Here is a 24,197-nt window from a genome sequence, read left to right as displayed (position 1 = left end):
GGGGATTGTCTGTTATTTCTGGTCACATTTCTGCTCGTTTGGTTGGGCTTCCCTCTTTTCTAGTACTGCAAGATTTCTTCTTCTATCCTTTCTTTTCTATTTAAAATTTTTGTAGCTCTTCTTTAAATGTTGGTCTACTAGCAACAAATTCTTTTAGCTTTGCTTCATCCAAGAATGTTTGTATTTTCTCTTCATTCTTGGAGGATAATTTTGCTGGATATAGAATTTGAAGATGATAGCTCTTTATTTTCAGCTTTTGCAAAATGTGTCATTTCCTCTGACCTCCATGATTTCAGTTGACAAATGTGCTTTTCCATGAGTTAGTGTTCTCTTATTTGTAACATGTCATTTCCCAATACTAAGTCATAATTTGTTCTCATAGCTTTTCAAATCTGCTGGGAATCTGATGATATGAATGTTACCTATTTTGTGCCTGGGTCACAAGTCCATGAGACTCTGTTTTATCTTTTGTTTTTATTCCATTTTCTCTTTGTTGTTTAGACTGAATAATTCTATAATTCTGTTGACTTGTCTTCAGGTTCACTGATTATTTTCTGTGTCATTGTCACTTTACTATTAACGTCACTAAGTTTATTTTTGTTACTTTATTTTTCAGTCTTACAATTTCCACTTGGTTCTTTTTTATCAGTTCTAATCTTTGCTAAATTTTCTATTTTTTTTTTGTTTCTAAATAATTTGTGGGTGTTGAAGTACTTTTATGATGGCTGCTTTAAAATCTTGTCAATACTTCCACTCTCATCTATCTCAGTGTTAGTGTCATTTGGTTGCCATTCTCAGTCAAGTTGTGATTTTTCTGGGTTTTAGGTGATTTTTCGTTGTACTCTGAACATTTTGCTTTCATGTCAGGAGATTCAGAGTTCTATTTAAATCTTTTCTTTTAGTAGACAGCCATCACTTCTAGGTTTAGTACTAGGAAGGTCCTTACTTAATTTTGTTGACTGTGCTTCCCATAACAATTACATTTTCAGAGACTATGTTGTGCTATTTTGGTCTACTTGGTTTATTTAGGCCTATAGAGTCTGCTCTTGATTCCTGCTGATGCTGTCCTTAGGTTAGGGTTTGCCAGGTGAGGATTTCCCTGGCTAGAGCCTCCTGATGCCTGATGCCTGAAGCCTCTGGTTTGATAGGGGAGGACAAACAGATTCCCTGGAGATAAGCATTGGTTGACTTGGCCAGTCCTGAAGGACAGGACTTCTCAGGTGGAACATTTTGGGGGACAGTATCTTCACTGATGATATCGTTCATCACGGGGGAAGGGCTTAGGCCCACTTAGTAGTAGCACTGCTTTCTGTGGCCACTGGCCACTCCCTGAAAGCAAGCTTCACAATCTTCCCCTTGCTAGTGCTGCTGACTATTCTGGTAGCATTGGGGGCCTCATGTTTGATGTTGGGGAAAGGAAATGAGCTCTCCTGTGCTGCCTGCTGTTGCTTGGTTAGGAATATGGAAATAGTGAGATTGGGTAGATTTCTGTGGCATCTGGGGTTATGAGACACCTGTCGCTGTGATGCTTCTTTAGTCCTGGGTCCCTACCAGTTTATCTTCCTCTTTCTGCATCCAAGAGTTATGTTTGTTTGCCCTTTGTGTTTTTTCCAGGGTCTGTACTTAACTGGGAAGATCAGAGAGAATGTATTATATACTCTATTGTCTAGACTGAAACTCTTACTCAGGAACTATTTTTAGGGGATGGGAACCATTCAGAGTACCCATAATACAAAAAATGCATTTGGTTCGTGTTTTCATTTCACCAGAAAGTACTGTCTTTATGTTTCTATCTCTCATAGTTCATTGTAAACAAATCTGAAATATAATCCACCTTCTCTCCCTTCCCTTCCTTCTTCTTTTCCACTCTGCAATTCTGCTGCCATCCTGGGCTTCGGTGAACGGAAGTCCTCACATCTTCAGACTGCAGAACAAGAGTTAAATGAAAGCCTCAGTTTTGGTTTGCCGCTCTTGTTGCTGTGGGAAAGTGAGTCAGTGCATCCTTGGTCCCTGGGCCACCACTTCTCCTTTCCTTTCCTCCAAATCACCTCCTGTCGGCCTCACCAAACTTAGCTTCCCAAGCCTGGGAAAATGGGCATTTAAGGACTGTTAGTTGAGTTTTATATATCAAATTCAAAAAAGGGAAAGACATCCAAAGTGTAAGCACCATCTGGCTTTATTTATTCATTATGCCCCATCTCTTTCAGAAACCATCAAGCAGATACAGGCTTTTACTCCAAAAGCAGTTTATAGGAATAGATTGAAGAAAGAATTTGTTTAAAAGTCTTGAACTATAATTAGATTCAATTAACTTGTTACTAAGTGTTCTGTAATTTGATAAGCCCTAGTCTAGTCCTGAACACATCTGAGCAGAAATCTGAAAAATACAGGAGAGTTGCTGATGAAGGTTTTGGATAAGAGTTCAGATAACCAGATATACATGAACTTCACTTTCAAAGGCAATGTCAAAAAGGTTAGAGGACATGTTAAAGATTAGCAAATAGAACTATAGAAGGTACAAGTGAAATTCTTAAATTCTAAGAAGAGCCCAAAGATTCATAAATGAATTTTCTCATTTGTTGGATATTAACATGTAATTTTATACCAGTGATCTCAGCGGGGTGGGGGTAGCATGGATAATGCCTGAGAACTGTAACATTTTGAAGTAGAAAAACTTGATTCAGTTGAATTTATATATGACTGGAAATGCTACAAAATACTTTCTGGTAGGAAAGTGCTTGCAGCACAGAATAAAATCAAAATGATCTTGGAATTGGAGGGGGGAAATCTTAAATTATTTCAAGTGTGAAATTATTGAGTGCATCAAATTTTTAATTTTAATTTTATGGGCGTGAGGAAAATGGCCCACCATAGATATCCACATCCTTATCCTGTCACCAGTGAATGTATCACTTTGCAAATGTTACTAAGTTAAGAACCTCGAGATGGAGAAATTATGCTGGATTATTGGCCTTGAAGGTAGAGGAAGGGTCCACAAGCCCTGGAGTGTGGTGGCTGCAGGAGCTGGGAAGTCAAGGAGATCGATTTTGCCCTCAGAGCTTCAGGAGAGAAACTCAGCCCTGTCAGCACTCTGAGGTCCATGTCACACTTCTGACTTTTAAAACCATAAGATAATAAACAAATACGTTCTTAATACTGTGTTATTAGAAAACTGATACAGATACTCATGTTATTTTAAGGATGTTGCTGTTCACTTCATTTGAGTTTCCCTATAAAAGGAGAGATTTTTGTCTCCAGAAGGACATTTGTCTGGAGATATTTGGGATTTTTCACAAGGGTTATAGTGTTCACATCTAGTAGGCAAAGGCCAGGGGTCCTGCTAAAACATCTTACAATGGAAAGGTAGACTCTCACAGTGAAGAATTATCCAGCCCAAAATGTTTCCAGTACCAAGGCTGAGCAACCCCCAAAGGAGCATGATGTTTGTTCTCAAGCATGCAGGAAATTAAGGCCAGCCGCACAGTTTTCTCCAAACTATCTGTATAGTCGAGAACGGCACTGTCCACCAAGGTGCCTCTTAGACACATATGACTACTTAAATTTAAATTTTAAAAAATTAAATCAATTTTAAAATTTAGATTCTCAGACTCAGCTGTGAGAAATCCAGAATTTATCCAATTATAAATCATTGGACTCTCTTCCTGCCAATTTTAGGCCATGCTTTAAAGGACTACATATTAGTTAAATACTCATGAAGCATCTGACCCCAGAAGTTTTCCATCTAACAATGCCAGTGTTCATGTTGATTTTTTTTGCTTTGGTTTCTTTGTCTACTTAAGTATGACTACTTTCTTTGCTGTACCATGAAACACAATGAAGAATGTTTTTAAAAAGCCCAAACCCTTAAATGCAAAATAAATTGTAATTGAATAATCAGACTAAGGAATTAAATTTAACATTGTGACATGCTTTTTAAGTTGACATATAATTGCATCTCAAAACTTTACATCGTTAAAAATCACAAGGCCACAAAAGAAATAGCAAGTATTAGAAGAATGAAGTTTGATTGAAAAGAAACTATCAGTTGTGTTTGTGAAAAAGAATGAGGACCCTAGAAAATAGCAGCAGAGTTCACATTGTTACTGGGAAAGTGACTAAGCACGAGTTAGACTTGAAGCTTTTTATTAGCATCATGTGCCTGGAGTAAATCTAGGAAATCTGTTTTTCCCTCTGGTCTTAACTTGAAGCAGATGCTTTGGGTCTCTCTGAGAGAAGGGTAACTGAAGAAAATCACCTTCACGAAGACCAAGAATTGACCCAGTTTATCTCTCCTCTAATAATGAGTTTTCTCTCTTTAAGTCTGATCTGTTTATGATCTTTGGTTAAGAAATGGATACACAAGGGGTCAGTCAGTATGGCAGGAGAAGCTAGAAAACATCCGAGGTTGACCAAAGTTTTGGTCCTCATTTTCCACAAGGAAACTGAAGCAGGACTTGGCTTTGTGTCATTGCTACACTCTTTCTTAGAGAAACTACTATTATTTCAGCCAAAACTTTTTTGCAGTGAAAAATCTCTCGCTGCTAATCCTTTTCCAGCAACCCACTTGTTTCTGGAGGTTGAGATCCAGTCTTAACAGAGTTAGCTAGAGCGTGTCTAGCTCAGAACATGCTCTGCTCAGTGCTTGTGTTGTGTATATCCCTCGGTGATCTCCCAAGGCTTAGTCTGTGAAAAATAGTTTGTGCCCATCCTCTGAAGAAATGCCCTCCCTGTCTTCCTTGTTCTCAAACTCATCAACTGGGTCAGGCTCTGTAACTAAAAATAACAAGTGAGTCTTGTTCAGGCTGATCTGGCCTCTGCCCTAGAGAAGGTAGCTTACAGCAAGCTAATTTGCCCCCAGATTTCACTTGCTGTGCCTAGGCTGTGGGCAGCTGCTCCAGCATGCTCAGAATGGAGTGTCTACTATAGCTTGTCTCCCAGGCTTTCTTATGCATGAAGGATTCTACCCTTTCTCAGAATACGAGGGAAGCTTAGCAGGCTGGGGTAGCATGTGTTGTTCGATTTCCCATTGCTGGGCTAAAATACTTGATACCCACAATGTAAGGGAAGAGAAGTTATCTTGGCTCACGGTTGCAGAGCTGGCAGTCCATGGTCGGCTGGTTCCAAGGCAGAAACATCACGGCAGAGCAAAGTTGCTTACTTCATGGTGGTCAGGAAATAAAGTCCAGGGGAAGAGCACCCTAGAGGAAAGGGCCAGGGACCAGACAGTCAGTCATCAGTCATGGCCTCATGACCCAATCAGACACATCCAGAAGTGTGCTTTACTAAGCCCCTAGGCTCATCTCAAGCCAACCAAGATGAACTTTTACTCTTCAGTAATTGTTCTCCTCTGTCTGAAGTATAATAAGATCAAGGACCTCTTTATCAGCTTATTAACTTGACCCTCATTTTATGTTCTTTTTCAAGTGTGATACTCTAAAGTTAAGAAATAAGAAGAAAACACTCGTTTTATTTTCAACTTTAAGCAGAGAAGTGACTGACCCTGAAGTCTGTCTGCTTATGGAGGAATTGCTGGTGGATTACTTCAGAATTTATTTTGCTAAATGTGGACAGCCTGGTGGTCACTCTGACCAGGGTAATAGTAGAGGAGGGAGTGTAATTCCCCTGTTATCTGTCTCTAGCTTGGAAGAACCAATAAGAATCCACCCTGAATACCTATTTCTTGTAGCTTTATTCTTTGGGTATTCTCTGAATGAGGAAAGAAAACACAAGGAAGGGATTCTGTGAGGTGGCCCCTACTTTATATTTCACCTACAGTGTCTTATTAGTCCTCACAATAGTGCTGGAAGTAGGTCATCGCCATTTGACAAAGAAAGTGAATGTCTTAAAGAGAGTAACATCCATTGTCACATAGCTCATAAGGGAAAGAAATGGCACTTGACCTCAGGTCAGCTTCTTTTCTCCTGTAAAATATGAATACATATTTTTAAAGTCCTCCAAATGACCTATCTTGGGAGATTAAAATAAATTTTTATTTCCAAGGAACCTCCATCAATCTTCCTCCCCACTAACTAGGTTCTTGAGCGCCTGTGTGAATAATACCTGAATATTGTCATCCATTTCCTTAATTATATATATATACATATATATATATATATATATACATATATACATATATATGTATATATATATATATTCCTTGCCCCAAAAATTACAAAAATTGTTACATTAAAATTTAAAGTACACTACCCTGCCCTTGCCCCCTTAAGGTCACTACTGTTCATAGTTTGCTATGTATCACTCTACGTTGTTTTTTGGTAGTGACACATGTCAGTGCCTAGAGCAATTTTATAATCAGTGGGCTGTTGTACATAGTGTAACTTCCTTAATTCAGTGCAACATATATGTCTTCCCACATAGAAAGATATGGTAGAGGAAACTCAATTTGTGTAGTGGTTGCAGTGACTCTGCTTATTTATACTATCCGTGAACATTCAGATTATTTATAATTTTCTACCAATATTTTATCAAATGTTCAGAATTCATTTGTTCTATGCTTCCTCAAATGTTTATAGATGAACTGTTAGATTACAAAGAACATTTTAAACTTAGATACATTGCCAAATTGCCCTCCCAGAAGGTGTCAGATGATACTTCTATCAGCAGTATATGAATGTGCCCATTTATTATGCACTGTGTCATTATTATGAGCATTTAAAATCGTCTCCGGTCTGCTAGCTATCTTTGGTAAAATTAGAAGTGTGTATTTAATACTAATTAGTTCTAGTTCTGAGTCCAGAAGGCTTTTTAACCTCTCAGGCCTGCGTCAATAGTCTTTGAGAATGCTACTTTCTACCAGAGAACCAGGAGAAGAAGAAACTAGAGATGGTTGATTCTGTCCTTTCTGATCTTGGCCAGGCTCTTTCTCAATCTCCTAATTTCATTCTCTCTCCCAACTTTATCGAATTATAATTGACATATAAAAACTGCATATATTTATAATTCACAGTTTTAACATATGTATATATCTGTGAAATCATTGCCTTAACCAAGATAACTAAGGTTTCCATCACCTGAAATTTTTTCTAGGGTCTGTTTGTGATTAATTCCTCCTTTCACTCCTGCCCCAGGCAACCGGTGATCTATCTTCTGTCACTTTAGATTCATTTGCATTTTCTAAAATCTTGTATAAATTGACCCAGATATATTAGAGCATTTTTCATTCATAGTAATTATTCCAAGATCAACCATATTATTACACATATCAGTAGTTTGGTTTTTTAATTGCTGAGTAGTATTCCACCTTCTAAAAATATTACTATATATTCATATATTCACCTGAGGATGGGCTTTTGGTGTGTTAACTACTGTGAGCATTCAGATACATAGTTTTATGCAAACTTTACATCTAGATGAACGTTCATGGAACAAAGACTTTTTCCACACCTAAAACCAATCCTGCTCCCATTGAGGAAAAATTATAATTATGTGAAGAGGCTTCTGTTTTTTCCATTTTTTAAAAATAGCTTTTATTTCTCTTGAACAAATATTTAGGAATGGAATGGCTGAGCTGCCTGGTATAAGAATGTTTAACTGCCAAAGTATTTTTCCAGAACACTCTTAGTGTATTATATTCCCACCAATAGTTATGAGAGTGCCATTCCCAGTACATCTCAGCCATGCTTTCTACAGTCCTCCTTAGTGGGTATATAACAGCATCTTACTTTGCTTTTCCCCGGTAACTAATGAATTTGAGTATTCTTTCATGACCTTAAAGAGCTATTCATGTATTTTCTTTTGAGAAGTACTTATTCAAATCCTTTATCTTTTCAGATTGCTCACTTTATTATTATATTGATTTATAATGGAATCTAACGAGTAGCAACTCCAAGACTATGAACTGAGCATTTCCTCTTTTCTCGTCTTTAGAAAGACTGTATATATTGGATTCTGTTACATGCAGTGGTCCATTTCTATGCTCCATTGTATCCAACAAATCTCTATATATACTTTTATTAATACCAAAATAATTTAAAGCTGGCTTGATGTCAAGTTTTAATGGACATTTCTCTTGTTTCATTAACTTGTTCCCCTACCTATGCATTTAATATACAAACTTACTTTTTTATTAGTTACCCATTTGCAATACACAATGTTTACATTCTTCATAGGGAGCTGGTATCTGTACATAACACATCCAAGTTCATTTACACAAATATATTTGAAATAATTTTTACTTTAAAATTATTGGGTCTTCCCATTCAAGAATATGTTACAAAGCTCTTTTTAAATCTTGATTATTCATGAAAACATATGCAATTTTCTTTATGAAAGGATAACATATTTTTGCTATATTATGACCATCTTGCAAATGGGATCGTGATTTTACATAAAGAGCTATTTAGTTTTGTAGCTTAATTATATGTCTATTTTACTGAATGAAAAATTTTCTCAGTAATTTTCCAATAATTATTCTGTGGGCATTATTAGTATTTAACTTTTCTATTAACAAGTGAGAAATCTAAAATTAACATTATTTTTCCTATATTTTTACCTCTATTTTTTGGGTAATTTCACTGACTAGAATATATGAATAAAAGTTGATGCCCTTTTCTTGTCCTTGTTGCTAAAGAAATATTTGTAGTTAAGTAAGAAGATCTTTCATAGTTTCTAATAAACAATTTCCCCATATTTCTAGGTTATTAAATTTGTATTAAAAATGTTTTTGATGTGTGAATAATTTTATTTTTCTATTTAGTGAATAAATTTTGAATTTTACCGGATGATTCATTGGTATTAATAATTTTCCCCTTTAACTTAATGATATTGTGAACTGAATGAATAGTTTTCCTAATGTTAAGCCATTTTTGTTTATATCATAGCATTCTGTTAGTTTACTGTTGGATTCAGGTAGATAGATACACAGATAGATTCCTTTTCATGAGATTGCCTATTCTATGCAGTGATCCCCAAGAACTCCTTATATTCCTTGAGGGACGTTAGGGAATCTCAGTGTTATTTTTGCTGGCCACAAGCAAGACCTGTAGGACAAGTTAGGGGTGGATGTCTGCTGGCTTCTAGTGGGGTAACGGCAGGGTGCTAAGTGCTTCATAATTCATGGAAACCACATGCCAGGGAGATTTTCTATCCCTGAAGCCAGCCAGTCCTGCTCACATTGAGAAAAATTAATCTATAATTTTGTAAAGGAAAATAGTGTTTTGTTCAGTTTTTTACAGTATATCTTAGGCTTTTCAAATAAATTTAAAACTTAAAAAAGTCTAATGTGAAGCAGGTGCTGGAATCACTGAGCTAAATCCCTGGCCCAGGAACAGTGTAAATTCTACACAAAAATATAATTTATTAAATTTAATCCATAAATCCACTTGAGTTTTGTGGCTTTTGAAGAGGTAAAGAGACTCTATTAAAATTATATTCTTTTGTAGATATATTCATATTTTCAAGTAATTTTATCAATTTTTATAGTTTCTGGGTCTTAGCATCAGTTTTAGCCATATTTTCAAATATATTGGCAAACAATTTTATACAACTTACTTTAATTTGTGAGTTCCTTCATCTATTGTTATTTCTCCTTTTCAACTTCTTTTTTCCTTGATTGTATTTACAAGAAATTTGTCTATCTTTTCAAATGCCAGATTTGTTGTCTTTAAGTTTTTTAATTTTTGTTTTCCATTTTAGTAACATTTTAATTTCTTTCTCTTGGGAAACCCTCATCACCACCAAATTCTTGCATTAAATGCATGTGTCATTTCTTTCTCATTTTAATTTATTTTTAAAATATTTGCTCCTTCACAAGCAAAACTATGATATTGTTATGGAGTTAATTTAAATAATTTGCAGAGTGTTATAATCATTCCTCCTGTTGACTGAGTTTATACAATTTGATTTGTAAAGATCCTTTCACTTGATTAGGGAATATAATTTATATTACTAGAACTACTGTTGATTGTTTCATAGCCAAAATATGCTATTTGTGCACCAAACAGCATAAATGTGTTTTGAACTTTTAGTAGCTCTGTTGATTTCCTGTTAAGTTGAATGCTGGAAGTTCTGAACTATCTTATGGTTTTACAATTTAATTCGAAATAACAATTTGTGATTAAAAAATAGAATAGTGAGAGATACATTTTCACTTTTGATTTAGTCTCAGACATGGTAATAACCAGTTTTGGATGTAGTGTTCCAAGAAATGTTCTCTACATGTATGAGGATGTATGGGTGTGAGGGGTCTGTGTGTATTTGCTTTTACACACTGAACACAATACCTATTTTTGACTTTCTTTCCATCGATTTGAGGTTTTAACCGTAGTTTTGTAAAACATAAAAACCATTACCACAGCCACTTTTTTCTTTCTTCCTTCATAATAAAGCTGCTTCAAAGAGTTGTCTGTACTTAAAGCATCCAAATTCTTTTCTGTTTTCTCTTGAACCTGCTCCAATGAGGCCTCTGTTCTCATAACTCCCCTGAGCTGTCACCAGCGACCTTCTTGTCAGTAAATCATTCTATGGTCAAAATTCATCTGTAATCATCACCTTTCCACATTCAAAGCCACCAGCATCTGTAGTATGGATTATTTCATGAGCCTCTAACTGCTCTCCTTGTGTCTAAACTTACTTTTTCATAATCTCCAAATATTATCCCCCTCTAACAAGCATTGTACTCTATTTTTCAGTTGGTTTTTTTCTCATCCCCTCATTTCACAACATAAACTCAATGAGGACAGAAGTATTTTTCTCTTTCATTCGTTGCTGTTTTTCTAGTACCTAGAATAGTACCTGACATATAGCCAACCCACATATAGTTGGATAATTTTTTTAAATGGAAGTTTACTACAGTATAATTTTAAGGCCAATAATTTAGCTCCTGCTGGTTATCAAAAACAAATTGTTTTTGCTCCTAAAACTGTCTATATGAAGCTATCATAATCATATAACTAGTTAAATGTTATCAAATAGTAAAAATGAGTGCAAAAACCCCCATTATTTCTAGGAAAATTGGGTGAATTCTTCTTTAGCATTCAATGTGGAAAAGTTGCAAAACTATTGCTTTAAAATAGCTGGAAAAAAACAGCTCTTAAAGTTTGGGAGAAACCATAAAAATTTTTCAAGGCTCTGGCAGTCAAATCGCTTTGCAAGAATTTCAAGTGCTGATTCCATTTTGAAGGAGCCAAATTGGAAGTATGTTTGTGATGCTTAATTGGTGTGACTTTTGCCTGGAAGATGACACAGAACTTTGTTCAAGAGAGACCCTTGTTCAAATAAAAAGCCTTGGCTCTGTACCAGAGAACTGCCAAATGAATACAAATTTGTTTTTTAAGTCAAATCACATGCTTAATGTATCACTTTATGATTTCTTGTTCTAAACTTTTCTAAAATGAATTGACTATGAGCCTTAGTTGGGGGTTATTATAGGGTATCTGTGTGCCCACTCTTTTATTGTGCTTACTGTCAAAGCCCATTAGCAGCATAATTCTATATATTTCTTGTTCTTTTTACCAAATAATATATCTTGGAGATCATTTGGTATCAGTAAAGACAGACTATCTTAATAACTTTTAGAAGTTTTGAGTGTGATTCTACTTTGTTGGTGCAATGTAATTTTTTTATTTCTCTATGCTTATCTAAATTATTCCAACATTTAAAATAAACCATAAACCAAATAAAGAATTCCTTGCACTTGCATAACTGTGTTATGAGTGGATGCATCTATACAAAAATTCTCAAAGTGATATTGTAGCAATTCATTTTGCTGGTTTCAGAATAGATTGATTTATGCTTAAGATTTATGAGTTAGACTTTATTTTAGGATACGTGGACAGTTTTTTCAGTCTTGACATGTCAGTTTTTTACTCTGCATTGATAGTTGAAATAATTGAAAATCGTGTTGAAAAAAATGTTTATGGTTGTGTATAAACCCCCACTTCTCATTAAGCAATTGTTTTTATAAACTTTCTTTTAAAGACTTGGCTTTAAGAAAGTGTTTCATGAAAAGTTTTTGATAATGGGAGATATCTGAGGCACATAGCTATCATATTATAGCAGAACAGACTGTACCTCTCTTCCACTCCGCCAAGAATCTGTGCTTTGTGAAGATCAATCCAGGACATTTGGCAGCAGGAGTAAACACAACTGATCTCAAAAAGAATAATGACATTTACGCTTTCTGCTGTTCTTCATTTCATTTCTTGTTCTTCTGGAATGAATATATGTGTAATTTTATAGTCTCTATATATCACATATTTGATGGCATATGGTGTGTGTGGTATGTGTAGGTTGCCAAATTATCAAAATATTTCACAAAATTTTCTAAATTTGCTTTTGGATTAAGCTTTTAATTTGCTTTGATGGTAAGAAAATGAATTGTAAATGAAATTTGCTCTTTGTTTTTCTATCCTTGACATTTGTCTACTGAGAAATGCATTTCTTCTCAATCCATGTCAGTAATTCATAAATTGTGAAACAAAATCTACAGGATTTTGTCATCTGCTATATTCTCCAAGCGTTTTCATCAAGATTTCAGTTCTTGTTTAGACTTGTATCATTTTGGAGGAATCAATTCATAGCTGAAAAATTAAATATGTTGCAAAACCAATTATAAACTTCCTGTTAATGTTGAACTTTTCCTAAGGAAAGGTTGAGGAGGGGAGGGATTTCATTTATCCTTTTAAAAGGATAAATATTATTCAAATCACCTTGGTAACAGCTTGGCCACAGTCATACAATGAGTTTAGTATCACTTTCTAAGTTAGATGGCATTAGCTTGAAGTTGACAACACAGGTTTTCTTTTTTTTGATGGCACAGATTTTCTATGAGCTATATGATTTACTATTTTGAAAATAAGGGAGATGTTAATTTGCTTTTCCAAAAAATTGTAATCTATGACTAGGTTAAGGGATCACAATAGACTGAACTATTTTGAGAATAGTTAATTATTTTCTATGTGAAGAATACATATAACTGCTGAATGTAAAAGAAAAATGAATCATCTTTCTTTAAGATGCTAAAGAAAGGGATTGTTCTGAATGCCCATATGTATGCAAGTCATACACACATTTAAATATATGGCATATATGTCAATTTAAATGTGTATTTATGCATACATATTGTATATATGTATTTACTAATTTAAAATATATATGACATTTGAAAATATAAGGGATTACAAGAAAATCCTTTGGCAGGCCTTGGAGTAGCATTGCTTTTAGTTATTGTTGGATGATAATGCTCAATAATAGTGAGTCAGTCTTAACCTCAGCTACTTTATGCTAAGACAGAGCTCAGTAATAATCAGAAGGATATTTATGGGAAAGAAGAGAGCCAGTGACCCTATTTTAACATGGTTTAGGTTGCTGCATGTGTTGATTTTGTTGAAAGCAAATTAAAGTATTTCCTATTTTGTATACTTCTAGAGATGTCAGGGGTCATAGTCTGTTCCTGAGAGGATCTACTGCCATTGGAAGTGGCATGTGTATGCTTGCAAGGACCTATGACATGGTACATCCTGAAGCTAACTAGATGGTCCTGCTATTTTTATTTTATTAGAGCATTACTATGACTGTTTTCTGTATGCATAGATAAGAGGAACCTGCTTCTTCCCGTGTGATAGGGCATTTTGCCTACTTGTTAGATGGCATCACTGAGTTTTAGGTAAAGGAAACATTGGCTTGATGGGGATCTCTTATGCTGTACTTTTCAAATAAAGAGTGTTTCCCATTCAGAACAGTTTCCTGTACAATGTGCAGACATTCTCTGAAGCATGGTGCCCTCCAGTGCACATGAAATAGAGCAACATTTACGTGGAAACCAACAGCATAGGAAGGAGCAAATAGCTTCAAAAAGTTGTAACTGGCTTCACATATTTTAAAAGGTAATATTTTGACCAAGTTAGAGTGCATTACTATATAAAGACATCATTCAGAAAGTAAGAAAGTTCTTGATATTAACAATAATATTTATGGTAATAATTAATAATAAAGCATCTGATTGCCTGCTTTCCTCCACCCATAAAGCACTCTCTAATAACCAATTGGATTAGAGAAAAAGTAACTAAAGACCAGATATTTGATCTGGAAAGTAAGTCCAAGACACCTCCCAGGATATCAAATAAAAAGCAAGAGTTGAAAATATGGAAGAAAAACTTAAGATTTTACAGCATAGTCAAATGTTAAATATAGGTTCTAAAATATCCAATAGATTGTAAAATAAATCCCAAAGGAAATGAACAAAAAGAATGGAAAGCAAAATACTAAAAAAAAAAGAGTTATTTCCTTCAGCTAAAGAATAATGCAGACTTTAAATAAAATTGAACATTGAAGGCTAAGCAAGAATTATAAACAATGGCAATACATCAAAAAAGTTATACCTGGAAACACTGGTGACCTCCTAAAGTTAAAGAAAAAATTTATGACAGTTTCAGGTAATAGTGAGTGAAAAAATTTTTGATTAATGACCTAAATAGTTTTAGCTAGACAGATAGAGTTTTTTTCACTTCTTTTTCAAAATTCGTTCAACAGACATTTATATAAAACTTAAAATAGTGCCAAAATTTTGTTAGGCAGAATAGACACATTGATAAATAAAAACAGTTTGAGTAAGAGAAAAATAGTAATTGATAATAGAACTATAAATAAAAGTAAATTATAGCTATGATAACTTCTACTATGGAGTGTTAGGTAAGTAGGGGTTTTGTAATCAAGGAAGGCATCCCAGGAGTAATTAAAGTGTTAAGTAAAGAGAATAAGAATTAGTTTGAGGGAGGGGCAATAACATACAGGAAAAGAGAAAACATATACAAAGATTTACGTTTGGAATTTGTGATAGACTGAAAGGAATAGAAATGCTACTCTATCCAGAAGGAAGGCCCTTAGTGTAAAATAAAGGTTGGGAAGGAAGGAAGGACCGTATCATGCAGGACTGTTACATCACTGGAATGTGAATCCTATGACATTAGGCCATTAGACAAGTCCTCTATGGTCCTAATTGCTATAAGACAGTGCAATGAGAGAAAATGATCTTGACCTTATGCAAATTTTCTAGAAAGACTTCTCATGAATATACAGTAGCAAAGGAGTAGAAGTGGAGGGAAGATAAAAAAATCTCCCAGACAAAGAGGAAGATAAATGTTGCAGCACACACTATACAACCTAGATTTTGAGAGAAGCAATCCTCAAATAAACTGTGCCACAGCCCTAGAAATCAATTGATTTGATTGGTATAGTAAATCAGAGGGTTTCAGGCTGAGCAATTTTATAATTAAAACTTAGAATTACATCTATGGCATACTTCTCTTGAAATATTCTCAAATAAACCATGTGTTCCTTTAATGTGTGTGTGAGGGGGATAACACGAAAAGCAATTCGAAATTCAAGGGAACAGAAAAAGTCATTCAAACTTGGGTTGTTTGACTATAATCTGATCATCTCTTTTTTTATAAGGGAATTAAGTTCATCCTGTTTATGATACCTAGTGACATGTTTGGGCTTATTTTTGACATCCTGTTTATGAGCGAAAGAGGGAGAGAGAGAGAGAGACAGGCAAAGACATGAGCAATTTACAGAATGACACATTCAAGTGGCCAATCAACATTTAAAAAAATTGATTTTATTAATATTCAACTAATACATGTGACTTTTTTTTGCCTATCAAATTGACAAAGGTTTGTAAAAAAATTATTGTGGTTGACATCCTCAACGATTGCCTTAGCAGTTTATGCTGATTATAGGTGCCTAAATTTGTATAACCTTTAGATGGGCAATCTAACCATATACAACCATAGACAAACTTATTTACACTTTTTACTCAATGAAATCTCTTCATGGAACTTTGCTTAAAAATCAGAAGATAGGGCCGGGGATTTAGCTTAGTGGTTCTGCTGCCTGTGTCCCAAGTGCAAGGTCCCAAGTTCTGTCCCCGGTACAAAAATAAATAAATAAATAAATAAAAATCAGAAGATATTGTTAAATATCTAATATACCAGAACATTAACTCATAATTTAATAGAGGACACTGAATTATTTCTGGTTTCTATCTATATTTGAAGTTATTCTAATTGTATACCGTCCAGAAAATTAACAGTTACAGATACCATTTGATAATATTGGAAATGTCAACATTTTATTGTGGTAAAAATCATTATATACAATTGTATTTTGGAATTCAAAAAAGCAACATCTACAAAGAATGTATACTAAAGTATATCATTATAGAATTATAAATGACTAAATATCCTCATATTTTACAGCAAACTTTCTGTAGGGCAAAAAATAGATATCATAACTCAAAGAGCTTATTAGTTTCAGGCCATCATTTAGACACCAGTCACTGCATGTAAAGGAGCTGATATACAATGTTGGGAAGAAAAATTAGATAATGAGAATCATGCTGGTCACACTTTCATAAATTAGAAGTGTTCACTTGTGATATGTAAATTGTATTACAAATTTTCAGACAAAAATATATAAGAGCAACTCATAATTGAGTCCCTGACAAAAGTGCACCAGTTACACTTGGGAATAATCTATGACTATTCAGATTTAACAGTTTAGGTCAACCCTGAAGATAAATAATTAAAAGTGTACTTTAAATTTTAAAAATTTAAGATATTGTATTCTGGAAGGCAGGGTTTATTTTCTCCTATCTCACAATAGCTAGAATATGGATATGAGACACAAGCATGATCAATAAAATGCACCTGCATGGAACTTTGAATATGGATGGGTTAACACTAAGATGTGAGGGATGAATTCATGATTTTTCTGGACAGATATTACCAAGGTCTGGTGCTGCAGCAGAGAATATCTAAGAGCAGTAGAGTCTGAGTTATAAAAATGTTCTTGCACCATTGTTGTAGTAAAAACAAGGCTAGGCTGTCCCCTTTGGATAGTTACCTGTCTTTAGTACTCAGTGAATCCCATAGACCATCTGACATCCATCAGTATTGATTATAATGGGGTAGTTTATGCTGTAATAAGAAATATATAGGTAACAAAATGCTTGTATATAGGAACCATCTTGCGACCCTTTCAATGCCCGGTTACATTCTTCAAAGACCTTGCCCACTATAGATGGTAATGTTTATTTTCCAGACAAAATTTAATGACACATCTACTAGTTAATTTTCCTGATTTTTGATATGTCCATTTAGTTCACAGTAACTTTCTAATTCTTTCAGAAAAGATATATTAAGTGTCTGTATCAGGCACTGTTCTAGATGCTAGAGATACAAACACGAAAGAGGGAGCATTCCCTTCTCTGTGAAGCTTACATTTTTGTGGATAATCAATAAAACTATAAACCAATAAGTAAAATAATTTGGAGTATAGCTAAGGGGTATGAAGGCAGTAAAATAGGATGGTACAGTGGCCATGATGGTGACGGTGGGCTGCTGCTGCCTCAGCTGGGATGGCCAGTGATAGGCTTTTGAAGGATGGTGTACAGGAAGAACTACAAAAGAGTATTCCCAGCAGAAGGAACCATAAATGCTAAGGTTCCATGACACAAATCAGCTTGGACTTCATGGATAAAACCCAGTAAATGAGGAGCAGGTGTGCAGCACTGAGGTCAGAGACTGGCTGGAGACAGGCATGTGTCCAGAAGGCAGTAAAGACCAGAGGATTGCAAATTGGAAGATTGGAAATAGGAAAGTAATGTGTGATTTGATTTATGCTTTTGAAGGTCATTCTGGCTGTTGGGTGCAACCTGGACCTTAGGGAAGAAGCACCGAGGAAGAGGAGTTGATTAGGAGCCTGTTGTAATAAGCAGGTAGGAGGTGTTGTTCATTTGGCTAGGTTAGTTGCAGGGGAGAAGTGATTTCTACTGGCTGTTCATAGAATTTTCTTCTGTAAGAGATGACTCTAGCATACAAGTTGCCTCTGCATGTAATTACAGTCACAAAATGAGATTTGGGGTTTGTTGCAGGACAGGGAGAACACGTGTGTGATACTCCTGGCTTCATGTGAGGGAGAGTACACAGTACCTGAGGGAAGGGAAGGCTGACATTCTCTTGTATATAGGAAAGGCAGCATTGTGTGTATCAGGAAAGCCCTACAGGACTGAAACTTTCACCAGGGAGTGTTAGAAAGAGTATACTAAGGATTCTACTGCACTTTAGAATTTGGTGTCATGTTCATGTCATTCTCTAAAAGATAAATGTTGCTCTTGGGAACAAGTAATGGGAATACTAGAACAAATCACACTGTGAGTGGTGAAACTTTGAATGTCTGCAACATTGACTATGCCCATGAAGAGGTGGAGATATTGGACATAGTACAAGTGGTATCAAGATAGAAATAATGTGTCATGGAGATATCTCAGTTGAATTATTTCTGTCTTTTTTTGTAGTCAGGAAAAGGAAGGATTTTGTACTTGATCTAGGTAACTCTTTTAGAAAAAATTATCACATATAATCCCATTATAATGACTCCATAGTTGCTAGAACAAGAAATGAGCTTTGTATTTATGGCCTATTACTTAAATGAGCTTTGCTAAGATACGGGAAGATTTCCTAGCTAACCATGCCCCTTTGTAGCAGAGCACAATAAAACTACAGAAATGAACTAAAATTTGACTGGACTCAGTGACACTGCCCTGAGAGAATACACCATTTAGTGGCACTAGAAAAAGCAACTTCTGTACTGAAAACTCAGTTTCTCACTTGATCTCTACCTCAGATTTCTGAGATAGATACAACTGTTTAAGAAACAGAAGAGTGAAGTGAAAGAGGTTAATTTGGGCACAGTGCTGGTGAAGAATTGGTTTACCTTGACGTGCTTTGGATCCATGGGATGTTTGAATTTTTTGTAAAAACACAGTTTTGTCAGCCAGACTGGAAGTGATTTGTTTTTTTTGTTTTTTTGTTTTTTTTCATCAGAAATCTTGGGCTCTCTCCCTAGAGATCTTCTCTGACAGGGCTTTTTTTTTTTTTTCTCTCTTCTTAAACTTTGGCTTTTGTATTCTATATGTAAGCAAATAAGTAAAGTTCAACTATTTAGGAAAAAGTCATTCTAGGGGAAAAAAAAAAAAAGACTAATTGTAAGACCAGATGGTAAGCATTACTCAGCTGATGGGTTGTGTAGATTTGAGGGAAGGTGTGGTAACATGATCTTGGTCTGCAGCTGCGACCTGTTGTTCTAAACAGACTCTTTCATCCCTGCCTTTTGCATTACATTCCAGCATCTCTTCCTCCATTTTTGTGGGGCCAGATTGCTTTGACAGATGTATATGAAAGGAATGAAGCTTATTCAAGGAACAACAACCTGCCAACATGTGTACATCCTCCTCACTATGTTCCTTGTAACATTGGCAAAGCAACCAGAATGTTCTGCGCACCGAGAGACGTGTTTCCCAAGACTTAGACGACCATGAGCCAATCATGGCATCTTTAAGGCCTCTCCATCTGATGTCTTGTGGACTGCCCCGATCAAATATACATGCAACATTCTTTTCCTTACCTCCCCTGAAAAACCAACAATCAACACTTTCTCCTTAGAAAAAGGTACTGCCATCCTTTCTTCACCCAAATTGAAAATCTGGAAGTTATCCTAGATTCATCTTTCTCACCAACAAATGGAGCCTGCCTCCTAAATACATTTCCAGTCCTGCTACATCTCCTTTCCCAAACTGGTGCCTGTGGTAGGCTCTCAATATTTCTCTTCTGAAATCTGAAAATATCTCTTTTTTTTTCCCCCTTATCATGATCATTTTCTACTTCCACTCTGTTGCTAATGTATTTTAAATGAAATTCTGACCAGGGGCAAGATCATTATTTCTTAGAAACTCTGCACGGATAGGGGTGAGAACAAATGCAGGACTGGAAGCCTGTGTGATCTTGGCTATCTTATCTTTTGCGCCTTCTGCTTCTGACTTTGCAATAAATAATCATAACTATGTACTTCCTCTTACTTTATAAGGTTGTATATCATTCATTGGTTGTGTGCCTTGATCTGTAGAGATTGCTCTATTAAAAACGTTCTGGAAATAAACTACCAACAACACAGTCTCTACTGAGTACCATGTTATTTTAGCCCTCATCTTGGTAGGAGTTGAATTAACCCTTGAGAACCTTGAAAATGATATGGGCTCCTGTTCTTCCACATGCTCCCTTTCTCTATACCTTGTTATTTTCCTCTTCACAGCCCATTGCAAGTCCTAAGATTCTTATAACCACAAGGGTGTAGTCTTAGAGCTTTTCAAAATGCCTAGTCTTTTTGGTTCAATTCTTGCTTTCAGGTTCTGGTTGGGTCTATGCCTGTTAAGGTGGTCAGTTAGAGATGCAGTTTAATGAGGGCTTTTGTAAGTTGTATCTCAGTTTGGTCTTCACCAGGGCCTGTGGGCAGGCATGCAACTATCAGTTCTTCACTTTATAGATGCTGAGGTAGAGGGCTTTTGTCTGTTTTTGGTTTTTACTTATTAATGTGTCTTACAGCTGTACATTTGACCCTCTGCAGCCTACATGTTGGAAACATCCACAATGCACACATCAAGTCCTACAACCCAACTGAATTATGGTTGGCTACTTCTTATTAAAGGGGCATGATTGTGATTTATTTTTGTTTTTAGAAACTCAGAGGGAAATTCCTATTTCAAGAGGACTTGGTTTCAGAATATTCATTCACTATGGTTTAGGAAACTGATTATTTTAGAATTTTCCAAGCCTCTTACCCCACATCTGTAGTTCATTCTCATCTTTTGGTCCTTGACACCCATGTGGAAAGGAAGGGAAGAGAGAAGCAGGGAAAATTCTGTTCAATTGGTTTTGCCTGTTGATTTCTGAGGTCTGTTCTGTGAGTCACTGAAATTATTCTATTGAGTCGTAGAGATAAAAACAGTGTGGTCGGGCATAATCATAGTACTACAAACAGTTCCTTTCAGTGAAGGAGAAGGGAGAGGACTTTGGGCTCCTCAATGAGGTGTCCACATGTATTAGCTCCTGATGGGCTGTGGTGTTATCCACTTCCTGTGTCCGGTGTAACAGGGTTCCTTTTGGGTATAAAAGTAAGGTCCATAGGCTAATTTCTAAGACCATGGCTCATTTTGAAGAGATCTTCCTCATCGTGAGCTTTAACATTGGAAAAATTATGAACAATAAATGACTATATTTGAATTTTCTCACTTTTGAACAAGTCAAACAGATTGACCAAGTATGTCATAACAAGGAATATTTCCTTCTGGTGCCTGGAAGGTGAACAAGGTCATTTTAGTTAAACTATATCTATGTGTTGCTGGTGTCTAATTAAGCTCTAAGTTTGAGTTCAATTACAGCTTTGATAAAAGAAAGGAGAAAGGAAACTTGAAAGAATGCTCTTCTATTCATGAAGGGGCTGTGTCTGTTTTCAGTTTCCAAGTAAATGAATAATGGGACTATGCATTTTCCATCCAAGCATTTTCCACCCTGAGAATAATTCCCTTCCTGGCTTCTCAATGAATAATACATTATTTCTGAAACCCAAGAGGCATTCCTTTGATTTTCCTTTATGTTTAGCTTTCTGAGTGATTTTAAATAAAGGAAATTCAAGGACCTGGAATGAATGCTTTATTAACATTTTTATTGAAGTTCAGATAGATCCTTGGCTATTATCTCCTGATACTTGGAATATTATTTTTTTCTCTCCAAGGAAAATCTAAGGTATTGCATTTATGAGAAAGTGGAGCACCTTGGACAACCTTCAAAGCGAACAGCTGTGTAAGGCCAATACACATTTGTGTTTCAGAACAAAGACCTTTCTGGGGGTACTTTTCTCTTCACTTTATTTTCATTTCTCTGCCGAGAAGTTTTTTTTTCTTTTTTTAAAAAAAAAGAAAGCTCACAATCAACACTGGGCTGTTTGGATACTAAATCTCATGTGTTTTTTAAGTTTTGAGAAACCCAATCCTTGAGGCTGGTTCAGAGCTGGGATTCCAGCCCACCAGCCCTTCTGCAGTCACCCTCATTCCCCCTGCTCCTCGTTAGCCTGATTGTTACTTGGGGCCCATTCAGGAAGGTCTAAGGGATTGCGGTGGTGTCCATCACCAGCCTTGTCGGCTCAAGTTCTTTCACTTGAGGATCCCCAGCAAATAAGCTCTACAGCGATATCACGACTTCTGCTTTCCCTCACATCCAAATGACGAGACTAAATAAAATAGATTTAGAATACAATCTACATTTCCGTTTCTGTTGCAATTATAGTACATGTTTAACAATTTGTAATAGGGGAATAAGTAGCATAAAGTTGATCTGAATGAGTAAAATATCTGAAGCACAAATGTGGTGTAAATTATTTGATTTTATTAGATTTGAGACATAGAGGTCTAATGCAGTATGTTCTTGAACATGAACCGTGAAGCCAGTCTCCAACAATAAAATCTGGAATTTGTCTCCTGTCACTTCCCAGGGCTGTGGCCATGAGCTAGGTATTTAAACTTTCTCTTGAGCTAGGTATTTAAAGTATCTTCATCTGTACCATAGGGCTATTCGTTTATATATTATATGGCTATTGTGTAGATTGTGTTATTTGTAAAGCACCATGTAAGTGATTATTGAATAAAAATAAAACATATCTATTGTCACAAACTGCTGTTTCAGTCAGGCTACCATTACCTACTACTGACCTGCTACTGTTTCATTAAACTACATAGCAAGGACTTGAGCCCAGGAAAACTAGAACCAGAAACTGTGCCTTAACTAGGCATTAAAGGACATTTATCTTTAGCCCTTGTCTTTTGACTGAAAACAACTCTTGGCTATTAAAAATCATGTCCTTGTGGCAGGTGCTGTGTATCCTGAATGCAGTTTTTTGTGTCTCAGTTCGGTATCAAACCCTGAGTTTTGAGCAAAGTAATCATAGTCATTGACTCATAGTCAACATTAGTAGGATCCAAATTAATGAAAAGTTATTGTTGCTAACTTTTTTTCTATTTCATATTTTATTCACAACGATGACTGGTGGCTTCCAGTGTTTGTATACTGATTGGAAATTGCTGTATGATTGCATGTTTCGTAATGATATTTTTCATTCTCTTTTTTTATTCCTCCTGATTTCTCTCCCTTGTCCTTGCAGGTGCCTTTATCATCTGCTGGACTCCAGGACTGGTCTTGTTGCTGCTGGACGTGTGCTGCCCGCAGTGCAATGTTTTGGCCTATGAGAAATTTTTCCTTCTCCTTGCCGAGTTCAATTCTGCCATGAACCCCATCATCTACTCCTACCGAGACAAGGAGATGAGCGCTACCTTCAGGCAGATCCTTTGCTGTCAGCGCAGCGACAATGCTAACGGCCCCATGGAAGGCTCTGACCGCTCGGCTTCCTCTCTCAACCACACCATCTTGGCTGGAGTTCACAGCAATGACCACTCTGTGGTTTAGAAAGGAAACGAACATGAGAAGCCAGCTGTCTTCTACAGAGGGATGAGCAGCTGCTCCCCACCCAGTTTCTAGGGCAAGGTGGGGAGCAAGAGAGGCGAGAAAGACACTTGTGTACTTAAACACTAACCAAGGCAGTATTTGTTCCTAGACCCCATGAGACTTGATATATATGGAGAATTAGCTTATGTGACAACCCTCATTCTGATCCCCATTCCTTTTGAAAGTAGAAAGTGGAGTCCTTATGGTGGGATTCCGGAATAGACTCTCGAGTGTCTATTTAAACTACACTAACGAGACTTTAAGAGATTTTGTTTGTGTGGCTTGGTGCAAGTCAGAATAAACTCTGACTAATTGAGTTCACAATGTCACTTATGGACAGGCTTCCCTTTTTCATACCTTAAGGATACGTTTCATTTAATAAACATGTTTATGCCTAACCAGTGTGTTGTGAAGGATGAGGCTGTAGACTTAAACTACCCTAATTTCAATTTTTTCCTTATGTAAGAAAACTGTAAATTAGAATTATTTTTTTTAGAAAGCATGCAGGTAATATATGTATGTGGTATGCTTTACTTAAGAAGATAAAAAGATGCTAATTTTAAATCTTCTAGGAAATAGAAGAAACTAGTTGTCAAAACCAGTATCTGTTTAGGCTCTGAAAGAAACAATGCTGTACTCACAATAGTACATTTTTATTAAAATGTTGTAACAAGTATAAAACAAAAACTGTAAATTTATTACCAAAAGAATATGTACCCTAAAAAAGTCATAGAAAATGAAGCACAGTAATACTTTTCCTGCACATTTAAAATACCTGAGTACATTATTATTGCCAGTACATCAGAGGAAGTTTTTAATAGCCTGTGTTTTTTCCAAGTTATAAAA

General features: G+C 35.8%; 1 protein-coding gene across 8 annotated transcripts in view; it reads left to right on the top strand.

The window, feature by feature from the left end:
- Positions 1–23,324, top strand: part of Lpar1 (lysophosphatidic acid receptor 1) — a 128,700-nt gene extending 105,376 nt beyond the window's left edge. For all 8 annotated transcript variants that reach the window (XM_010639314.3, XM_010639315.2, XM_010639317.3 and 5 more), the window contains one exon: positions 23,011–23,324. In XM_010639314.3, coding sequence (XP_010637616.1) covers positions 23,011–23,312 — 302 coding nt within the window. In that variant the 3' untranslated portion in view covers positions 23,313–23,324. The remainder of the gene's footprint in view (positions 1–23,010) is intronic.
- Positions 23,325–24,197: the final 873 nt, after the last annotated feature.

The sequence above is a fragment of the Fukomys damarensis genome, unplaced genomic scaffold, assembly GCF_012274545.1.
Source record: "Fukomys damarensis isolate Sample0158 unplaced genomic scaffold, DMR_v1.0_HiC HiC_scaffold_36, whole genome shotgun sequence".
Classification (NCBI taxonomy): domain Eukaryota; kingdom Metazoa; phylum Chordata; class Mammalia; order Rodentia; family Bathyergidae; genus Fukomys; species Fukomys damarensis.
Note: the sequence above shows the minus strand (reverse complement) of the source record. Positions and strands in the feature narration are given on the sequence as shown.